The 21144-nt window shown below is 37.5% G+C and overlaps 1 protein-coding gene across 3 annotated transcripts in view; it reads right to left on the reverse strand.

Moving 5' to 3' along the window:
- ROS1 (ROS proto-oncogene 1, receptor tyrosine kinase) overlaps positions 1 to 21144 on the reverse strand; it is a 145824-nt gene that overhangs the window by 74236 nt on the left and 50444 nt on the right. For 2 of the 3 annotated variants that reach the window (XM_055262388.2, XM_055262401.2), the window contains 8 exons: positions 10349 to 10563; positions 9855 to 10015; positions 9338 to 9482; positions 6895 to 7157; positions 4642 to 4705; positions 4103 to 4305; positions 2101 to 2306; positions 993 to 1279 (listed from right to left, as the gene is read on the reverse strand). In XM_055262388.2, the coding sequence (XP_055118363.2) occupies positions 993 to 1279; positions 2101 to 2306; positions 4103 to 4305; positions 4642 to 4705; positions 6895 to 7157; positions 9338 to 9482; positions 9855 to 10015; positions 10349 to 10563 (1544 nt within the window). Of the gene's footprint in view, positions 1 to 992; positions 1280 to 2100; positions 2307 to 4102; positions 4306 to 4641; positions 4706 to 6894; positions 7158 to 9337; positions 9483 to 9854; positions 10016 to 10348; positions 10567 to 21144 lie in introns of all 3 variants that reach the window. The other variant, XM_055262395.2, reaches the window with a different exon arrangement.

A 21144-nucleotide genomic window follows, 5' to 3' on the forward strand; every position in this document is an offset into this window, starting at 1 on the left:
CTCTGTCATCCAGGCTGGAGTGCAGTGGCACCACCTTGGCTCACTGCAACCTCCACCTCCTGGGGTTCAAGTGAGTCTTCCTGCCTCAGCCTCCTGAGTAGCTGGGATTATAGGCATGCACCACTATGCCCAGTTAATTTTTGTATTTTTAGTATAAACAGGGCTTCACCATGTTGGCCAGGCTGGTCTTGAACTCCTGACCTCAAGTGATCTACTCACCTCGGCCTTCCAAAGTGCTGGGATTACAGGCATGAGCCACTGCACCTGGCCTTAATTTCAATTAATTTAAACTTAAATAACCACATGTGCCTAGTGATTACCACACTGGGCAATGAAGAGTAATTTTAAAAGTATATGGGGTATTTAGAGTATATGTTTTTTTCTGTTGAATTACTCCTAATTAGGAGACTTCCAAATTGTACTCGACTTTCGAATATTTATTCTACAAGCATGTGAATTTCAACAAATACACGCAGGTATTGACCAATTCATGTTGAAAGTGGAATCTATGGGATCATCAAAGTGGAAATAATTTAGGATAGCGGGAAGATCATGCATGTTGTAGTTAGACCCAGTTTCAACTCCTACTACCTAACTGTGGCCCTTGGGAAAAGTTACCTTACTTTTCTCGGCCTCAGTTTCCTCATCTGTAAAATGAGGATATTAGTACCTACTGCACTGAGGTATTATGAAGATTAAATAAAATAATGCATTTAGTACATGCTAAGAATATGCAGTTAAGCTCATTAAATTGTAGCTCTATTATTAATTACAATTTTTTAAAACACAGATTTAGAAAATTATGTGAATGCCTACATACAATTTTCCTGGAAACAACTTGATTTGAATTCTGTAAGAACACTTGGCATGGTACAGGGCAAATATCATATGTATATTCTTTTGAGTATATGGGGAATGCAAGCCCTTTGTAAATGCAATTGAAGGGGCTGCTCTTATTAACAAATATCTGTGCACATACATCAGCATCTTACCGAGCATAGCAGGTACTGTGATAACTCTCCAACACTGACAGCCTTCCAGATCCATTGCCCAGATCTCTTGTGCTTTGGCAAAGTATATCAATGGTTTCTCTAGGTTAGAGGTATCAATAGCCATTGCTCCACTTAACTCAAATTCAGTCACATTACAAGAACATTGATTCCTTTTGTTTTGCTGGTTTGTAGCTGTGGGTTGCAGAATTTGCTGCAAGGTGTGATTGATAATACTGTAGTAGAACATCTGGTAGCCAAAACTGGAAACTTCTGTCCAATACAAGCGACTATAGAGGAAAAAAAGTCCCCCCAACTTAATGAGTAAAATACATCATTTCAAATATTGGTTTCTAATGCAGAGCAACCATTCCTAATGACTGTGAGGGACAAATGGAGCCTTTGGAGAGAACATGGTCAAGTTTTCAATAACCATTTTCTGAGATGGAAGAAGTCTATCTTGTAGCATTTCCAATGATTTCTCAATAGATGTATTTACAACTAAAGTCTTGGAATATAATGACCTTAGGTGCTATATTAAAAGGCCCACTTAATAACTAAAATATAAAATATATTTGCATAATTTTCATCAATGTCCATCTCTATTCCCCTCCTCTCATGTTTGTTTCTGCTTCTTAATACTAGTTAATGATCTAGTTTCAAAATAGCCTATCCCCATGCTTATGGCACAAACAGAAATGTATCTTTCCAGCCTGGGAAATTGCTACTTATGTGCTAAAACGAAACTTTAAAGCTCACCTTATGAGGATATTAGTTAAACTAAGATGGATGAGCACAGAATAACTTTTGCTGTGCAAGTCCATCTGTTCCTACTCATCTCTTGCCACCGTCTCAGTCCTCTTCTTGTCCTTGCCAACTGATGATGTTATTGCATTCACTAGCATAAAAATCTGCTATTGTTTCCTGTTAGGTAATTAGCCTAACTTTGTTAGGCTTACTTACTATACTTACTTACTATAATATAGTGGGCCAAGAGCCCTAAGCATCTTATTTTCCCATAATTGTCTTCTACTATTAAACCAAAAACATTACACTAAATATATCTACATCTATTTCATCACAATATAAAAAGATACTTGCATTTACATACCTTAAAAGAGGATATACAGAAAAAGAAATTATTGTTGAATTCCTATTGTGAATCTTCACCTCTCTGGGGTATTTCACCTTGTGTTCAAGATCAACATCAAATATTTGCATTCCATTTTGCGATTCTTTCAGTGCAAAGTAGAGGTGCCTTGAAATCCAGTCAATTGTAATAACTGTGATATCAAAAACCAGTGAATCTTGGAAAAGCTTAACAACAGGTAGAGAACACAGCCAAGAAGAGAGTGGTTATTTTTTATTTGAAGACTTTTCTATATTCACCCATATCATTTGTTAACTGCACTTCTCATTTGTAATCCCAAACCTCAGCAATCTGGATAGTATACCATTGTAAAATGGGCACTCTTCACACATTTTTCCTAAATGATTTTAACCATCATGTCTTTAACTGCAATCTACAAACCAGTGCTACAAATTTATATCTTCAGACAAGATGTTTAATGAGTTACTGATTCAAATATTAAACTGCCTACTGTACATTTCCATATGAATTATCCCAGAAAACAGACTTCATCACCCACCCCAAAACCTCTTTTTCTCCTGCATTTTATATTTTTATTGATTTTCAACACCCACCCAAGGAGCTAATCCTGACAAATATGGTCCTCCTTGACTTCTTCTTCTCATTACTACCCATAGTAAACTAGTCCCCTTCTTTTTTTTTTTGGAGATGGAGTCTGGCTCTGTCACCCAGGCTGGAGTGCAGTGGCATGATCTTGGTTCACTGCAACCTTCGCCTCCTGGGTTCAAACGATTCTCCTGCCTCAGCCTCGCGAGTAGCTGGGACTACAGGCGTGCACCACCACGTCCAGCTAATTTTTATATTTTTAGTAGAGACAGGGTTTCACCATGTTGGCCAGGCTGGTATCGAATTCCTGGCATCCAGTGATCCACCTGCCTTGGCCTCCTACAGTGTTGGGATTACAGGTGTGAGTCACTGCACCCAGCTTGAACTAGTCCCATTTTAAATGTCCAGTTTGTCATCTCCTTTCTCACCTCATGCTCATCCCTATAACATTTTCTCCCTGGATTTCTGTGACAGCCTCCTAATTGTCTCAAACTTAACCCTCTCTAAGTCACTATTCACAATGCTAACAGACAGGCCTTTCTAAAACACAACTTGACCATGTTAATGACCCACTAAATATCTTTACTGGCTTGCTGTTGGCTTCCAGAATGACACCTGCCTCCTTAGCACAGTAAAGGAGGCCCATTATGCTCAGGCTCCCACCTCTCCAGATTTCCCACCTTCCTTTCACTCCACCTCATCCAAACACTCTATGGTTCTTTGTTTTCCTGTCTTTGTACCCCCTCAGCCTTCACCTGTCTCATCTTTGTTTCCAAGATGTTTTTCCATTCTACCACCACCAAGCCATCCTAGACTATGTGTTCATTCTCTGTGATTCCACAACATCCTGCTCTCAGCACAACAGTTATCCTAGTCTGTCTTCACTATCAGTTAACATTTAGTGAATGCCTACCACATGCCAGGCATTGTGCTAAGTGCATTACATGGATTATCTCATTTAATCTTCATGGGAACCCTATGATGAGGTATTACTTAACCACAGAGGTTAAATAACTTGCCAGTGGTCACAAATCTAGTAAGTAGTAGAGCCCAAATTGTATTCTAGGTAGTCAAATTCCAAAACTCACCTTCTTAATCACTAGGCAATACAGCCTTCCTAGTGTTGGACTAATACTAGACTGGGTTTATTAAGAGCAAAGCCTATAAACTTTCACCTATAATATCTCAGGCTCTAACACAGCATCCTAAACCCAGTAACTATTTGCTAACTGAGTGTCGAATGACGTTTGCCCAAAATGTAGTCTGTATTCATTTGTGGCTAAATAATTATACAATATCTGTCCTTTTCATTCTAATCTTAATAACTAAATCGTCTTCCAGTCATTTTAACTATAGAGTAGTGTCATATGCAAATACTTCACTTCCTTTATTTCGAAAGAATTACATAGTGAAATACCTCAGAGCTAGAACGATTGTGCAAGTTCAGAAGAAAGAGTGAGTTCCCTTCAGCATAATATCCCATCTCATTATCAGCTGTGTAGCAAATGGCACTGATAATTCTTTCTGCTGAAAACGTCCACACAACTTGATTTTGATCCGTATCTAAAAAAACTATCTTGTTACCAAGAAGAGTTATGAGGTGAGGAAATGGGTTGATTTCTGAAAGCAAAAAACATGTAGATAATATGCATGAGAAAACTAACTTTAGCTTAGCAAAGTCTCTTGATTTAATATCCGGCAGTTTTGAAGTCCATGGGCTCCCTTTGGTTCCTCTAATACATCTGTCTCAGTGATAACCTTATAGGCTCTTCTACCCCTAGGTTTATTTAAACATATTTTGATGTTTTGGGGTCAAAAACATGTTTTTGATCTAAACTTTAGTTCAGAGACAGTGTTCATATCCCTAAAGGTACCAATGGGAAAACACACATACACACACACACACACACACAAGCCTCTAAATTATTATTTGCACAGATTTTAGAAAACAAATACCTGATGTTGTAGACTTTACAACGTCAGCAAATGGTCCTGGCCCTTTAGATGTAAAGGCCCTAACCTAAAGAAAAGGAAACAAAAACTGCATTCAATAGCGTTCTCCTTGGCAACAATTAAGTTCTGAGACTGAGAGATTACTAAATGTTTCATTTCACACTCCTGATACACAATATTAATAGTTTCAAATAGTTATTGACATTAATATACAGCAATATAAATCACCAAGAGAAAAAATATTGCTCTATATTTATGTTGATAGATTTTTTTATCTAGAAAAGTGCAAGAATTGGAACAAATCTCTCTTGCTAAAAAATGAATTTCTAAAAATGTCTGGGGATTTAATGTACAGCATGGATGGTGATGAATGTCTAATTAATTCAATTGTGATAATTACACAATGTATACATTTATCAAGTCATGTTGTACAGCTTGAATATATATATGTCAATTGAATATTTTCAAATAAAATAAGGCCATTATTTTCAAAATTAATTACATAGAACATTTAACAGAAATAAAACTGTACAAATTATGATAAACTTCCATTTTTCTTGAATTCAACAACTAGAAGCTTCAAAAAACTAAATTTCCAGACTTTTAAAAAAGAGTAACTTTTAAAAATAATTAAATCTTACATTTGAAAATGACTGTGCATTTCAAACCAGTTTCAAATACATTGCCTCTTTTGATCTTCACAACTACTAAGAGTAGAAACTGGACCAGGGTACTAATAAAGGTAAGTAACTCATGCACAATGACATATGTAGAAACTGGCATCAGAACCAAGTCTTCTGAGGTCTGCGTACATTTTTTCCCATTGGGCCATGCCACATTCTAACAGTAAAGTTTATTTTTTTTTTAGATATTTTCTATTATGTAATAAATTATTTCCATTTCCAAACCTTGCATATGTACAGTAGCCTGCAAAGAAAATGGACATCTATAATGGTGGACTCAAAATATAAAGCCCCAAGTGCTTTATCAACAAAACATTGTATTATTTTTATTATACTTTTAGTAATAAACACATTTCACTATATTTTATATATTACTATCTGTGTATGATTTATAATGGTGCATATATATAGTAGTGTTTACTTTTGTACAAAACTGTGTTAAATGAAACTAATATATATCCATGAATATCACTTTGCATGGTTCCATGGTGACCAAAATTTGAAACTATATATCTGTATACATATTTATATTATATATTCTATATACATACTATATATTCTATATATAGACACACTTAACCAGAATATTTATTTTACCAAAACACTCCTAATTTTTACCAAATAGGAACGTGTACTATCTTTAACTTTCATGTATAACTTATTTGATTAATATATGTAGACAATAAATTATCAAAATAATTATTAAATTAGAATTTTATGAAAAGAAAAACAAATCCCTACGCAACTGAAATCTCCAAAACACTCCCCAAGATGTTATTTTCCCCAAAAATAAATGGTGGAAAGCATTATAGCACAGTGCTTTCCAGCCACGCAGCTTTGGTAATTGACTGATACTGTCAACAACTTAACTTTTTCTTTATAGTATGAGGATCAAATGAGATAATGAATACAAAAGTACCTACTGTGGTGCAAGGCCCATAGTGATTTTATTGAAAAATGATGGTTTATCAAAATAACACGTGTACCCCAAATGTATGTACAACTATAATATATATCAATAAAAAATGTAAAATAAATCAGTAATGTGTAACATAGAAAAATTAAAATCGTGATACAGCTTCAAAAGAAAAGCAAAAAGAAAAAGAATGACTTACTCTGAATTTGCAAAGTTCCCTGAATGTGAGAAAGTTGTGAACATGTCCTTTACCCAAGCAATCCCCTCTTGCCTCTCTACTTTTGCTGCCCACTTGACCTCTTTGATGACAATATACCTAAATTATTGACAGGGTGGCAGAATTCTTAACCTAGTCCTTTAGTTACTCTTCTGTTTGCACTATTTTTTTTTTTACTGCAGTCTTCTTGAATGGAATAAAAATGAATTCCTGCATATTAATCCTCAATAAGTCCACTTTCCATTTCTTTAGCAGTTTAGTCACTCTTACCTGAATTATCTCCATTAATTTTCTCATATAATTTTAAAAAACTATAGCGGCCAATCAAAATCTATGTATGTGTGCCATTTACACTGTAACATATCCCAGAAACACAGTCTTTCCCTCTCCCCACAATGCCGCTATTAAGACTCTCATATCTTCTGTTTTCTCTCTCATACCTGGAAGGCAACAAAGCATCCGGGACTCATGCCTTCGAGTTGAAAAGACATCACTGAGGGAGTGACATTGACAGCAATCCAGTCTTCACATGTTTTGTTTGTAATACTTTGATTGGATATATTGTAGAAAATTTCAAATTTTGTTAACACCCCATTTTCATGCTTAGGTTTGTTCCACCTAAATTCCACCACAACTTCATTCTTGTTGCAGCATTTTCCACTTGGTAATATAAATATTCTGGGGTTCTCTGGTGCTGATGGAACTGAAAAGTACAGGCACAGGTAGAGCAGAAAAGAATATAAGACTGACTTTTACCACTTATAATGAGATGGTAAACAACTTAACAATATATCTCATTCCAGGCAGTATTTATTACATTCTTAAAGATCTTCAGGAGAGAATATTCCATAGATTTCTTCAGGCACCCATCCTGATAATTTCAGCACATCTGACTGACAGGCAAGACTTCCTTATGTTCAACTCAAATCCTTCCTACTACACTTAAGCACGCTTTTCTTGTCTGTGCCTTGTGTAGATGGAAGGTGTCTGGTTCTCCCTATAAAATGCAACATTCACTTTCATCCTGACAGAGTGATTTCAGTGAAGGTGTAAATGTCATCATCAGGATGGATGGCAGTAAGTCTCACCAGCCTTCAGCCAGTTCAGGGTGTAAAACACAGCATAAATCAGAGACCTAGGCCCTGTCACTCTGAAGTCCCTAGGAAGCAGAAAGTTTTAGGGGAAACTAATAGTATCCCAAGAGTAAGGTTTGGGAGTATTCATTTATTCTAGAGCCAAACGAAGCAATGCATTATCTCTCAGTCCTTTATTCAAGAGAAATGTCTCTGCCTGATTTCTAAGTCATTCTCTCTAGATGGCCCTCTCCTCTCTTAGGACTCCTTCACAAGGTCTTCACTCCCTCTCTGATTGCAATCACATTGCTATTTAATGTTTAACACTCACACTATTATTCAATCTCCAAGCCTTCTTACATTAGGCTTCTCTTCTCACATGGGATACCTCTTCTTGCTCCATCTTTCAGGGTGCACTAAAGTTTCCATTTCCCAAAGGCATCTTCTCTCTTAACAATGCCTAAGGCAGCTTGATATAGGTGAAGATTTCATAGGCTTGGCTACTCATTTTATGCCACTGCTGCTCAGGTATAACTCTCTAGTATCTATTATCATTTGCTGTGCATGTGTTTATCTCCTCCCTGTTTTATGAGCTCCATCAGAGAAAGCATCTCTTCTTATTCCTTGTTAAATCTTCCCAAATCTAGTATAGAACTGGCACACAGTAAGTGGTTAATAAATCTCGGTCAATTTGGATAATTTCCTGGCTATATTGTAAATTTCCTGAAGGCAAAGGCCAAATCTTGTCATCCTTCCTATTGCCTCCAATATCCAGCAGAGTGCTCTTGCTCCCACTGGATCCCTTGATGGATGCAGTCAGGCCCATTTCCACAGGACAATTCAACCAAGCTGATATCCCAAGGAAATCTCAGGCAGAACATTCCTGGATCCAATGCTAACTGCTCCGGAACCTGCCCAGGCCCTACTATGTTCCTGTTGTGTGATTCATAGCCGAATGTTGTTGAAATAATCTTAATAGTAAAAAATACAATGGGGAATGGATATCTATATTTATTAAGCTCTTACCACCGGCCAAATCCTGTATTAGCTTTACATAAATTAAATCAATAATACTATCATTTACCAACATTTGTAAAAGTGACTGGAGATTTGATGAAACTGTAGTGAAAAGTCCAGATTAAGTCCCAGCCCAGCCACTTAGTAACTATTTTATTTGGGCAACTGCTAGGCTTTTATTCTCTTTCTTGCATAATCAAGATAATAAGACTTTCCTACCCACCTCAGAGCTATGTGAGGATCAAATGAAATATGTTTCTGACATATGATAGGTATGTAGTAAATAGTTAATAAAGGAGTGATACGTAAAAATGTGTTTTGTACACTTTAAGGTGATACACACATGTAATGATATGGCTAGTATCCTTTTAAAAATATCTTTTCCCCAAAACATTAAATTTAGATATCAGTTATTCACCTACAGAAGATTCTGAGTTACCATCTATGAGAACAGTCTGCCTTCCAAGAAAACTGTCTCTGCCCTTAAATGCCCATTTTCCTTATAAAGGATTTTGCAAATTACCTGAAATATGCATCTGCATCTTCTACATCACTACAATCAAATGAAATGGCTGTTAAGAAATCTTTGAAATATTCTTTTGGAATAAATTATGCATATTTATGTTAATGGAGCTATTCTAATCTCCAAAAAGTCATTGAAAGGGTATTAGATCTAAACACATCTACAAAACTGAAAGTTATTTTTAAATATCAACTATCCATTCCAGATCACGAAAAGTGAGATTCTGCTTTTTTTAAAAAAAAACAAAAAGACAGATTTTAACCCCTGTACCTGTTTCAGGTGCTCGAAGTGACAGAGATGTTTTGGGGCCCTTTCCCCAGTAGGTATAAGGAGTGACAGAAAGATTAAATAAGGTATAAGGTTCCAGTCCTTCCACAGTAAATACAGGTAAAGAGTGTTGTTCACTAGCCAAGAACTAAAATATAAACAGAAAACATTATTTTCTCAGGGAGAGAATTATAAAATCTTTCATTCCTTATTATCTAAAATCTCCAAACTTTGGTTCACATGTAAAATCAAAATTTGCAATTTTGGAAGTGCTAATTTTGGCAAGTTCTATGTTGTGTCACACAGACCAGTTAAAGTGTATCCAGCACAGCAGTTAGCACCAAGCAGAGACTGGCTGTAAACAAGTCTTCTGGGGAATAATCTTAATAACCAAATGCTATGGGAATGACAAAGAAGATGGGCTTGGCTAAGTCAAGATGGTACAGGTCAGTGTGGGCAGGGCTGACACAGATGGTACAGTCTGTTTGGGAAATGAAAGTTAGTAGAACCAACACCATACCTTAGAATGAGCACTAAATTCTACGCTGTAGAAAACCACACCCCAGTCTACTGCAGGGGGACCATTCCACAGGATTTGAAAACTTGAAGCATTTCCTTCAATCCTAAATGAAGACTCTTGAACAGAATCTGGAATAACCTTAGGGGTAAAGGAAAAGTTCCCTACAGGATGAAAGAAAAAAAAGAAATAGGAGAAAAAATTGGGGATTATTGAGCAATATAGAAATCACAGAAAATCAATAGTAATTACTAATGATTAGAACTGAAACAAAATTTTTTGTTTCTTTAACATATCCTGAAAAAAATCATCTTTTTCTGACTTTTTCAGGCTATAAATTTGGATTAAGATTAAACTCACTGCAAGCAAACCAACTGAAATTACTGAAGCCTTACTCCTCTTAAAACTTAATTCTTAAGAAAAAAAAAATCCCAACCTAAACATTTATTTAACCAAAGGTATAATGGAGCAGGGTAAGCAGGAATGAAATACTGTACCTGGCAGAGGCTTAAGGGATGTCTGAATAATTGTGAACTGATTAAATTTGGCTGGTTCCAAAACAGAGACACTGGTTTTCTGACCTATTTCCTGAGCTGTGATAATCCTAAAGCCATTGATCCAGAACAGCCGACCACTATAGTACATCAGTGCATTCTGGGAAATTTCAGAAGTACTCCAGGCTGCAAATTCTGTGATGGTGGTATCCCCAGTGCTGCTAAAACATAACACCAATTAGTGTGTGTTTCTGGAGTGGTGGAAGGGCTGGTCCATGCAAGTACTCATGAGAATATATGTTTGTGAGTGTCTGTGCGCATTTGTATACATTAAAATAAAGAAAATACTTTCTAACAATTATTGTCTTTTTTTGTTTCATATTAAGTTGGGTTTTTATTTTACATTTTTTTAAAAGTAGTAAACCTAAAGTAAATTTTCTGGGGGCTTTTCTTGTTTCTTTGAGATGGAGTCGCACTCTGTTGCCCAGGCTGGAGTGCAGTGGCATGATCACAGCTTGCTGCAACCTCTGCCTTCCAGCTTTAAGATGTTCTCCTGTCTCACCCTCCCAAGTAGCTGGGATTACAAGCACACACCACTATGCCTGGCTAATTTTTTGTATTTTTAGTTGAGACAGGGTTTCACATGTTGGCCAGGCTGGTCTTGAACTTCTGACCTCAAGTGATCTGCCTGCCTCAGCTTCCCAAAGTGCTGGGATCACAGGCATGAGCACTGTGCTCTCTGGGGGCTTTTCTTATTAATGTGATATTGCAATATCAAGAGTGTTTAGATAGGTTGCAGCTTTTTAAAAAATACTTGTGATTTTGGTAATACTCTACAACAAAGGCACAACCTAGATTCTCATTACTTCATTAGTTCGGAGATTACCTCTTTGGTTTATTCTATGTGCTCCTACAACACTTGCATTAGCATAAGAAAGACATGAAGCAAGGTTCTTATAGGACCTGGAAATAAGGTAATCATCCAGAAATGAAACCCATAAAAACCAATGCCTGAAGTATAAATTTGCCATCTGTAGATGTGAAGCAAAAGGGCTTTGGGACCAACCAATGCAATAAATTAGCCTATAGATGTGAAGTTAGCCTATGGATGTGAAGCAGAAGGGCTTTGGGACCAGCCAATGCAATAAATCATGATGGAGACAGCAAGTTAGGATTCAGGTACATGTTCCTTTAAAAAGGAAAGCCTATTGCATTGAGGGATTTGAAAAAAAGACACACCCAAAGAGCAAGAATTTCCAAGCATTTATCCAGAATTGGCAGGAATGACAGCTCTTAAATGTGGTAGCCATGAGGACTCCAGTCCCTAGGCACACAGAATAACTCTGTTATGAGCAGAGTTCATCACTGCTCTGACACTGGCCTGTGTGGGCACCCTTCTAGTCTATCCAACAACCCTCACTCAGATTCCTTGTTCTTAAAGCAACCACCTCACATCTAACCCAGTTCACATGATGCCAAGAAGGCATGGCCTGTGTGCCCACATGACTATTCTCATTTCTGAATGAGACTAGGCCCCACTGGGAATTAATGAATTTGCAATGTAGGGGATTCTTCAGAAACAGAGAGAACTGCATGGAACCCCAGCTCAGCCAATTATTAAATGTTTGACTTCAGGCAAATAATTTAACCTCTCATTGAAGCATCTATTAAATGTGGGTATAACACTAATAAATCTGCATCTGGGTGAAGCTGATCCCATTTCATCATGGTTTTCTCAAGAAATAAAAAGACTGATTTTAAAAAGTCAATTCCATGACCCCACCACCCCAAAATGAACAGCTAGGCATAACAAGATGAACAGGGAAAATCAATCCAGAAGGCATGGTCTGTTGAATTGTTTCTCCCCATTGAACCATGCCTTCCTCCTACTCTTGGTTAGTCACCTGATTTACCTGCCATTTATTATTCTAGCCTGCTGGGTCCTTCACTTTATACTATTCACAACTCTCCGTTATTTCAATGTGCTTATCAGTTTCTATAGTTTGATCAAAATACTCCTTTTCAGACTAGGAAATTCAAGTAAAAAACTTTAAATTGTGTTTAGAGGTTTTTTCCCTCAGTGAAAGGAAATTTTGCAATTATTTTTGCTTGAAAAATCTGCTTGGTTGTTTCTAAAATTGTAACAGTTGTTTAGTACTCAAAAAAAGAACTATCTCAGTTATCCTCAGAATTTTGGAGTGATAGTTTGATTTTTTTTTTTTTAGTGATTTCTGTAAATCATTTTAAAGCATTCACTTTTCTCTCTTTAGAAAAATATAAATAAAAGTTTTGTTTTGAGAATTCCACAGTGCCTCAAATAGGTTTACTCTTGTATAAACTAAAGGGAATTGATGTACATAGGGGAGGGAAGAGTAGTTTGAAGGGCAATTCAATTACAATTCTCAAGTTCAGAATATGATGAGTGACAGCAATCAGTTTATCTCATCTCTACTACAGACTACAGCCGTACTGCTCAGTACAGCAGCAACTAGCTACATGTGACTACTGAGCCCTTGAAATGTGGTTAGTATGACCGAGGAACCAAAAGTTTAATGTTATTTAATTTTAATTAACTTGTGGTAAATTTTAAAACTAATATTTGATTCATATATTATGAATCATGTATAATATATTAAAATATTTTTGAGTATTTTAGAACAACTGTGTAAATCAGCTATTTTGCCTGTAAATTTTATGAAATCTAAATACAGATCAAAGATTTTCTATGAAAACTTAGTTTGCAAATTAAGATATGCTATAAATGTAAAATACAAACAGGACATCCAAGAATTAATGTGAAAAAAAGAATATAAAATAACTTTATAATTTTTATTCAGATTGCATGTTGAAGTGACATTTTGATACGTTATCAAAATATTAAAATGTACTATTAAAGTTACGTTTACTTGTTTTTACTTTTTTTTTAATGAGCCAACTGGAATATTTACAATTACATATGTGACTTGCATTATATTTGTATTGGACAAAGCTGATCTAAACTAAAGGAAAGGAATTTTGATTATATGTTAGAAAATACTTTCTCCTTAAAAGATGACTCTGGAATCCCAATCTCTATATATAAAACTTCTTTTTTTCCTGATAGGATTAAAAGGCAAGACTTACTTGGAGGGCAAAATCCCTGCCCTTTATGTTATCTCACTGGGAGCTGCTATACTCCACTGTGCATACATACAAGAAAACATTACTGATCTTGAGATGAGGAAATACATTTTTTAAGAAGGAACTTCCTTCCTCTACTTTATATTGTGTCTGTGGATGCTTGAGGAGCTAGACTCTTAAAGAAACCAGCTCTCCCTGGCTAACATGGTGAAACACTGTTTCTACTAAAAAATACAAAAAATTAGCCGGGCGTGTTGGCGGGCGCCTGTAGTCCCAACTACTCAGGAGGCTGAGGCAGGAGAATGGCATGAACCCGGGAGGCGGAGCTTGCAGTGAGCCGAGATCGTGCCACTGCACTCCAGCCTGGGTGACAGACCAAGACTCCATCTCAAAAAAAAAAAAGAAACCAGCTTTCTGGCATATACAGACACAGAGACTGCAGAGAATGGACTATGATCCTTCAGGACACTGTTACTTTGAACATTGTCTATGTCTCACTTCAGACAGCTTGTTTTGGCAATCAGATTGTCAGTACCTTAAGTTCCTAAGGAAAGGAATAATCAGTTTTCTCTGATTCACAGGTAGGAAACTAGCCAGAGCTGTGTGCCATACTTGATATGAAGTAATTGATCAATCAGATTTGTTGTGTTTATGTGCTTATAGGCATTATGTGTGTGTGTGTGTATATATATATATGGATATATACATATCTGTCTACATGCATCCACATGCATATACATATATACACATCTATATACATATGTATATATATGTACATGCATATACACATATGTATATACATATATGTATATACGGATGTGTATATGGATATGAATGTATGTAGATATATATGGATATATCCATATGAATGCATACGGATGTATGTGTATAAATCTGTATCTATAGATAGATAAATATACACATACATACACTCCTTTTTCAGGGTATCCATGACTTGGAGTTTTTCTACTTACCAAAAAAAGTAATTTTTATTCTAAAAATATTGTCAGCATTGTCTTCATAAAATATTTATTGAACTTTATGAGACTTTTTGGAATTTTGATGAAAGATATGAATCCTCAATTTCAGAGCACTGACACATCCTAAAGTCTTCTATGAACCCTTTGGGGACCCAAGAACCTAATATCAGAAATCTTTCCTTTAGAGTATATGATATTTTGCTTTACGTTAATCACTTCCTGACCATTCCTCTGATTAACAATGTGATATTAGGAAAATGTATGAACATCTCTGGACCTCAGTGTCCTCATCTATGAAATAAAATGATCTCTAAATTCTCCCTCTAAATTCTGGGTTCTAATGACTTTATGCCCTCTGTTTTAATTTTAGATGTGTAACTTCTCCCTTAAAAACTATTAGTTAAATATTTTTAAATTATTAGCTATTTAAACAAGCAGAAGTAAAACATATGACACCAAGAACACTAAGAGTGGGATGGTAAAAATTAGACATATATAAAGTTTTTAAATCATTTATGAAGTGAAGGATATATTTGGATATTGACTTGATAAGCTGAAGATGTATCATGTAAAAAATGCATATTTTAATTTGTAATGCAACCTAAAAAACATAAATAGACATACTTAAAATGTCATTAGAGGAGATAAAATGGAATACTAAAAATTATTTTATTCACCCACAAAAATGGCAAAGAAGTAGAAACGGAGGAACAAAGAGATGAGAGACAAATGGAAGTCACACGTCAAGATAGTAGACTTAAATCCAAACATATTGATAATTATATTAAGTGTAAATGAACCAAATGCCTTAATTAAAATGCAGAAGTTGTTAGATTGTGTAAAAAAGCAAAATCCTGTATGTTGTTTACAAGAAAGGCACTTTAAACGTAAAGACTCAGATCAGTTCCCAAAATAGTGAATAGGAGGCAAGGACTAACTTGCAACTCCCATTCAGATGGACAGAGCAGCATGTGGAGACTCACATCATGAACTCTTGCTACAAGAACTACCACAAGAACATACCAGGAAAGCCGAGAGAATCCACAGACCCTTTGCAGGAAGAGGCTTGCTGCTGCAGGCTTTGTGAGATAGCCAAAAAACTGAGTGCCCAAAGTGTGAATAGGGAGTGTCCACCCCCGAACACACATCCTCTGTGGAAAACCTGAAGGTCCAGATTATGGGAGAAGGATTTGACCTCACCTGGAGCTGAGGCAAATTTAGAGCCAAGCAAAATATAGCGGTAGAGGAAGCAACAGGAAGAGCCCAGTGGGCACTTGCAGTCCCCAGGGAAGCCATTCCTGACTTTGTCTTGCAGAGATCCTTGGGTAGGGCTGCCAGTGGAACTGGAGAAAGACCATAGGGAGAAGAAAAGTTCCAGCTGAACTTTGTAAAAATTTAAACTGAATACAAAGTTTCCTGGACAGAACCTGGGAAAGGAGGCAAATAGGAAGTGCAGATATGAACACAGAAACCATGACAGGCGGGAGGTATGAAACCTGAAAGCCTTACTTGTTTTTTCAGCAGGGAGGCTTGTAACCTGCGGCAAGTTCTTAGCCCTACTCACGGGCTGCATGGGGGACACGGTGGGAGTGAGACTGGCCTTTCAGGCTGTGTGGGAGTTGGGTGAGGCCGGTCACTGCTGACTTTTCCCCACTTTCCTGGTGGCCTGTATAACGCAGTAAAGGCAGCCATAATACCCCTGGGAACATAACTCCATCAGCCTGAGAACTACCCCCCCATCTCCTACAGCAGCCACAGCAAGCTCTGCCCAAGGAGAGTCTGAGCTCAGACATGCCTAACCCTGCCCCAACTGAGGGTCTTTCTCTACCCATCCTGGTAGCTGAAGACAAAGGACATACTCTCTTGGGGGCTCTATAGCCCCCAAACTTCAGCATCCCTTTATGATTAAAACCTCAGCAACACTGGCACAGAAGGGGCATATCTTAATGTAATAAAAGCCATCTAAGACAAACTCATGGCCAACATTACACTCAATAGGGAAAAGCTGAAAGCATTCCCTCTGAGAACTGGAACAAGACAAGGATGCCCAGTCTCACCAATCCTGTTCAACGTAGTACTGGAAGTCCTAGACAGAGCAATCAGACAACAAAAAGAAATAAAGGGCATCCAAATCAGTAATGAGGAAGTCAAACTATCACTGTTTGCTGATGACATAATCATATATCTAGAAAACCCTAAATACTTCTCCATAAAGCTCCTAATACTGACAAATGAATTCAGTAAAGTTTCAAAATACAAAATTCATGTACACAAATCAGTAACACTGTGTCCGGAACTGGTGGGTTCTTGGTCTCACTGACTTCAAGAATGAAACCACAGACCCTCGCGGTGAGTGTTACAGTTCTTAAAGGTGGTGTGTCCAGAGTTTGTTCCTTCTGATGTTCGGACGTGTTTGGAGTTTCTTCCTTCTGGTGGGTTCGTGGTCTCGCTGGCTTCAGGAGTGAAGCTGCAGACCTTCATGGTGAGTGTTACAGCTCTTAATGCGGCACATCCGGAGTTGTTCATTCCTCCCAGTAGGTTCGTGGTCTCGCTGGCCTCAGGAGTGAAGCTGTAGACCTTCAGGGTGAGTGTTACAGCTCATAAAGGCAGTGTGGACCCAAAGAGTAAGCAGCAGCGAGACTTATTGCAAAGAGCAAAAGAACAAAGCCTCCAAAGTGTGGAAAGGGACCCATGTGGGTTGCCACCACTGGCTTGGCCAGCCTGCTTTTATTCCTTTATCTGGCCCCACCCATATCCTGCTGATTGGCCCATTTTACAGAGAGCTGATTGGTCCATTTTATAGAGAGCTGATTGGTCCGTTTTGATAGGGTGCTGATTGGTGTGTTTACAATCCCTGAGCTAGACACAGAGTGCTGATTGATGTATTTGCAATCCTTTAGCTAGACATAAAACTTCTCCAAGTCCCCACCAGATTAGCTAGATACAGAGTGCTGATTGGTGCATCCATGAACCCTGAGCTAGACACAGAGTGCTGATTGGTGCATATACAATCCTCCAGCTAGACATAAAAGTTCTCCAAGTCCCTACCCAACTCAGGAGCCCAGCTGGCTTCGCCTAGTGGATCCTGTGCCAGGGCCGTGGGTGGAGCTGCCTGCCCATCCTGCACCACGCACCTGCACTCCTCAGCCCTTGGGCGGTCAATGGGAACGGGCGCCATGGAGCAGGGGGCGGCGCCTATCAGGGAGGCTTGGGCTGCATGGAAGCCCACTGCGGGGGGACTCGGGCATGGCAGGATGCAGGTCCCACCCTGCCCTGCAGGGAGGCACTGAGGCCCGGCGAGAATTTGAGTGTGGCGTGGGCAGGCCGGCAGTGCAGGGGGACCTGGTGCCCCCTCCACAGCTGCTGGCCTGGGTGCTAAGCCCCTCACTGCCTGGGGCCGGCAGCGCCGGCTGGCTGCTCTGAGTGTGGGGCCCACCGAGCCCACACCGACCCAGAACTCACACTGGCCGGCGAGCACCACATGCAGCCCTGGTTCCCACCTGTGCCTCTCCCTCCACACCTCCCCACAAGCAGAGGGAGCTGGCTCCAGCCTCGGCCAGCCCAGAGAGGGGCTCCCACAGTGCAGCGGCGGGCTGAAGGGCTCCTCAAGCATGGCCAGAGTGGACGTCGAGGCCAAAGAGGTGCTGAGAGCGAGCAAGGGCTGCTAGCACGTTGTCACCTCTCAGCACTGCTATACACCAACAGCGACCAAGCTGAGAATCAAATCAATAATTCAACCCCTTTTACGATAGCTGCAAAAATATACTCACAAATGTACCTAAGAAGATAAAAGACTTCTACAAAACTACACAATACTGCTGAAAGAAATCATAGATGACACAAACAAATGGAAACACATCCCATGCTCATGGATGGGTGGAATCAATATTGTGAAAATGACCATACTGCCAAAAGCAATCTACAAATTCAATGTAATTCCCACTGAAATACCAGCATCATTCTTCACAGAACAAGAGAGAACAATCCTAAAATGCATGTGGAACCAAAAAAGAGCCCACATACCCAAAGCAAGGCTAAGCAAAAAGAACAAATCTGGAGGCATCACATTACCTGACTTCAAGCTGTACTATAAGGCTATAGTCACCAAAACAGTATGGTACTTGTATAAAAATAGACACACATATCAAAGTAACAAAATAGAGAACCCGGAAATAAAGCCAACTGATCTTTGACAAAGCAAACAAAAACTAAAGTAGTGAAAGGATACCTTATTCAACAAATGGTGCTGGGATAATGGGAAAGCCACATGTAGAAGAATGAAACTGGATCCTCCATCTCTTGCCTTATACAAAAATCAACTCAAGATGGATCAAAGACTTAAATCTAAGACCTGAAACCTTAACAATTCTAGAAGATAACATCGAAGAAACCCTTCTAGACATTGGCTTAGGCAAAGACTTCATGACAAAGAACACAAAATCAAATGCAACAAAAACAAAGATAAATAGATGGAACTTAATTAAACTAAAAAGCTTCTGCACAGCAAAATAATCAGCAAAGTAAACAGACAACCCACAGAGTGGGAGAAAATATTCGCAAACTATGTATCTGACAAAGGACTAATATCCAGAATCTACAAGGAACTCACACAAATCAACAAGAAAAAAACAAACCATCTCAAATAATAGATGTTGGCATGGATGTAGTGAAAAGGGAACACTCTTACATTGCTGATGGGAATGTAAACTAGTACAGCCACTATGGAAAACAGTGTGAAAATTCCTTCAAGAACTAAAAGTAGATTTACCATTTGATCCAGCAGTCCCACTATTGGGTATCCACCCAAGGAAAAGAAGTCATTATACGAAAAAGATACATGCACATGCATGTTTATAGCAGCACAATTCATGATTGCAAAAATATGGAAACAGTCCAAATGCCCATGAATTAGTGAATAAAGAAAATGTGGTGTATATATAATGGAATACTACTCAGCCATAAAAAGGAACAAAATAATGGCATTCATAGCAACCTGGATGGAATTGGAGACCATTATTCTAAGTGAAGTAACCAGGAATGGAAAACCAAAAAGTACATTCTCACTCATAAGTGGAAGCTAAGCTATGAGGATGCAAAGGCATAAGAATGATACAGTGGACTTTGGGGATTTGGAGTAAAGGGTGGGAGGAGGGTGAGGGATAAAAGACTACACACTGGGTACAGTGTACACCACTCAGGTGATGGGTTTACCAAAATTTCAGAATTCACCACTAAAGAACTTATCCATGTAACCAAACACCACCTGTTCCCCAAAAACCTATTGAATTAAAAAATAAAATGTTTTTAAAAAGAAAAGCTACCTATTGGGTAATATGCTTGTTACCTGGGTAACAATCTGTACCCCAAACCCCCAGGACACACTATCTATAGAACCTACCTGCACATGTACCCCTTAAACTAAAATAAAAAATTTAAAACCAACAATAAAACAATACAATAAATGTAAATACTCAATGCAGTTAAAAACTAAATAAATGGAAATAGCTGTACTATGCAAACACTAAGCAAAAGAAAGCTGATGTGGCCATAGTAATACCAGACAAAGGAATCTTTAAGATGAAGAATATTAGCATAGATGAATAGGAGTATTTTATAATGATAAAAAGGCAATATAATTAAGTATATAATCAATATACTAAATATAAAGCACCCAAATACATTAACCAAAAAGAACTATAGGCAAATCTACGATCATAGTTGGAAAATACCAAAATTTGTTGAATACAACTAATATAGACCTTGAAAGAAACTCATAGTTTTAAATGCCAGTGAGTGGAATGATACAAAAACAATAACCTTTCTTTTCAATCTAAAAAGCTAGAAAAAGAACAGAAAATTATGCCTAAAATAAATAGAAAAGGGAAAATAATAAAAATAAGATTAGAAGTTAATGAAATAAAAAATTGACAATCAGAAAAAAATCAATAATGCCAGAAACAGATTATATGAAAAGATAAACAAATCTGATAAACTTTTAGCAGGAGCGATCAAGAAAAAAAATGTACCAATAGCAGAAGTATAAAAGGATATCACTACAGACCCTATAGACATTAAAATGATATTAAGAGGATATTATAAAATTTGAAAACTCATGCAAAATGACAAATTCTTGAAAGCATGAATTATCAAAACTGGCTCAAGAAGAAATAAAAATAAATAGCCTTATATCCTTAAAAGATACTGAATTTGTAATCAAACGATTTTCCACAAAGAAAACTCCAGGTCCAGATGAATTACCTTGTGGACTTTATCAAAACTAAAGAAGAATTAACAGCAATTCTATACAAATGCTTTCAGAAAATTGAGGAGAGAATGCTTCCTAAGTCATTTTTGAGACTACTCTAACTCTTACTAAAGTATTCTAGAAGAAATCTACTAGGACATGTAAATTAACTTAAAAATGTATAAGATACAAAGTCATATACAAAAAGCAATTGTATTTTCCCACACTAGTAATGAACATTTAGAAAATGGAATTTTAAAAAATAACATACATAAAGCATCAAAAAAATTAGATACCTAGGCATTAACCTAATAAAAGATATGTTAGACATCTACTCTAAAAACTATAAAACACTGCTGAGAGAAATTAAAGAAAACCTAAATAAATGGAGAGATACACCATTTTCATTGATTGGAAGATTAAAAATTTTAAGATATTCATTCTCCCTAAACTGA

This window comes from Symphalangus syndactylus, chromosome 2 (assembly GCF_028878055.3).
Source record: "Symphalangus syndactylus isolate Jambi chromosome 2, NHGRI_mSymSyn1-v2.1_pri, whole genome shotgun sequence".
Classification (NCBI taxonomy): domain Eukaryota; kingdom Metazoa; phylum Chordata; class Mammalia; order Primates; family Hylobatidae; genus Symphalangus; species Symphalangus syndactylus.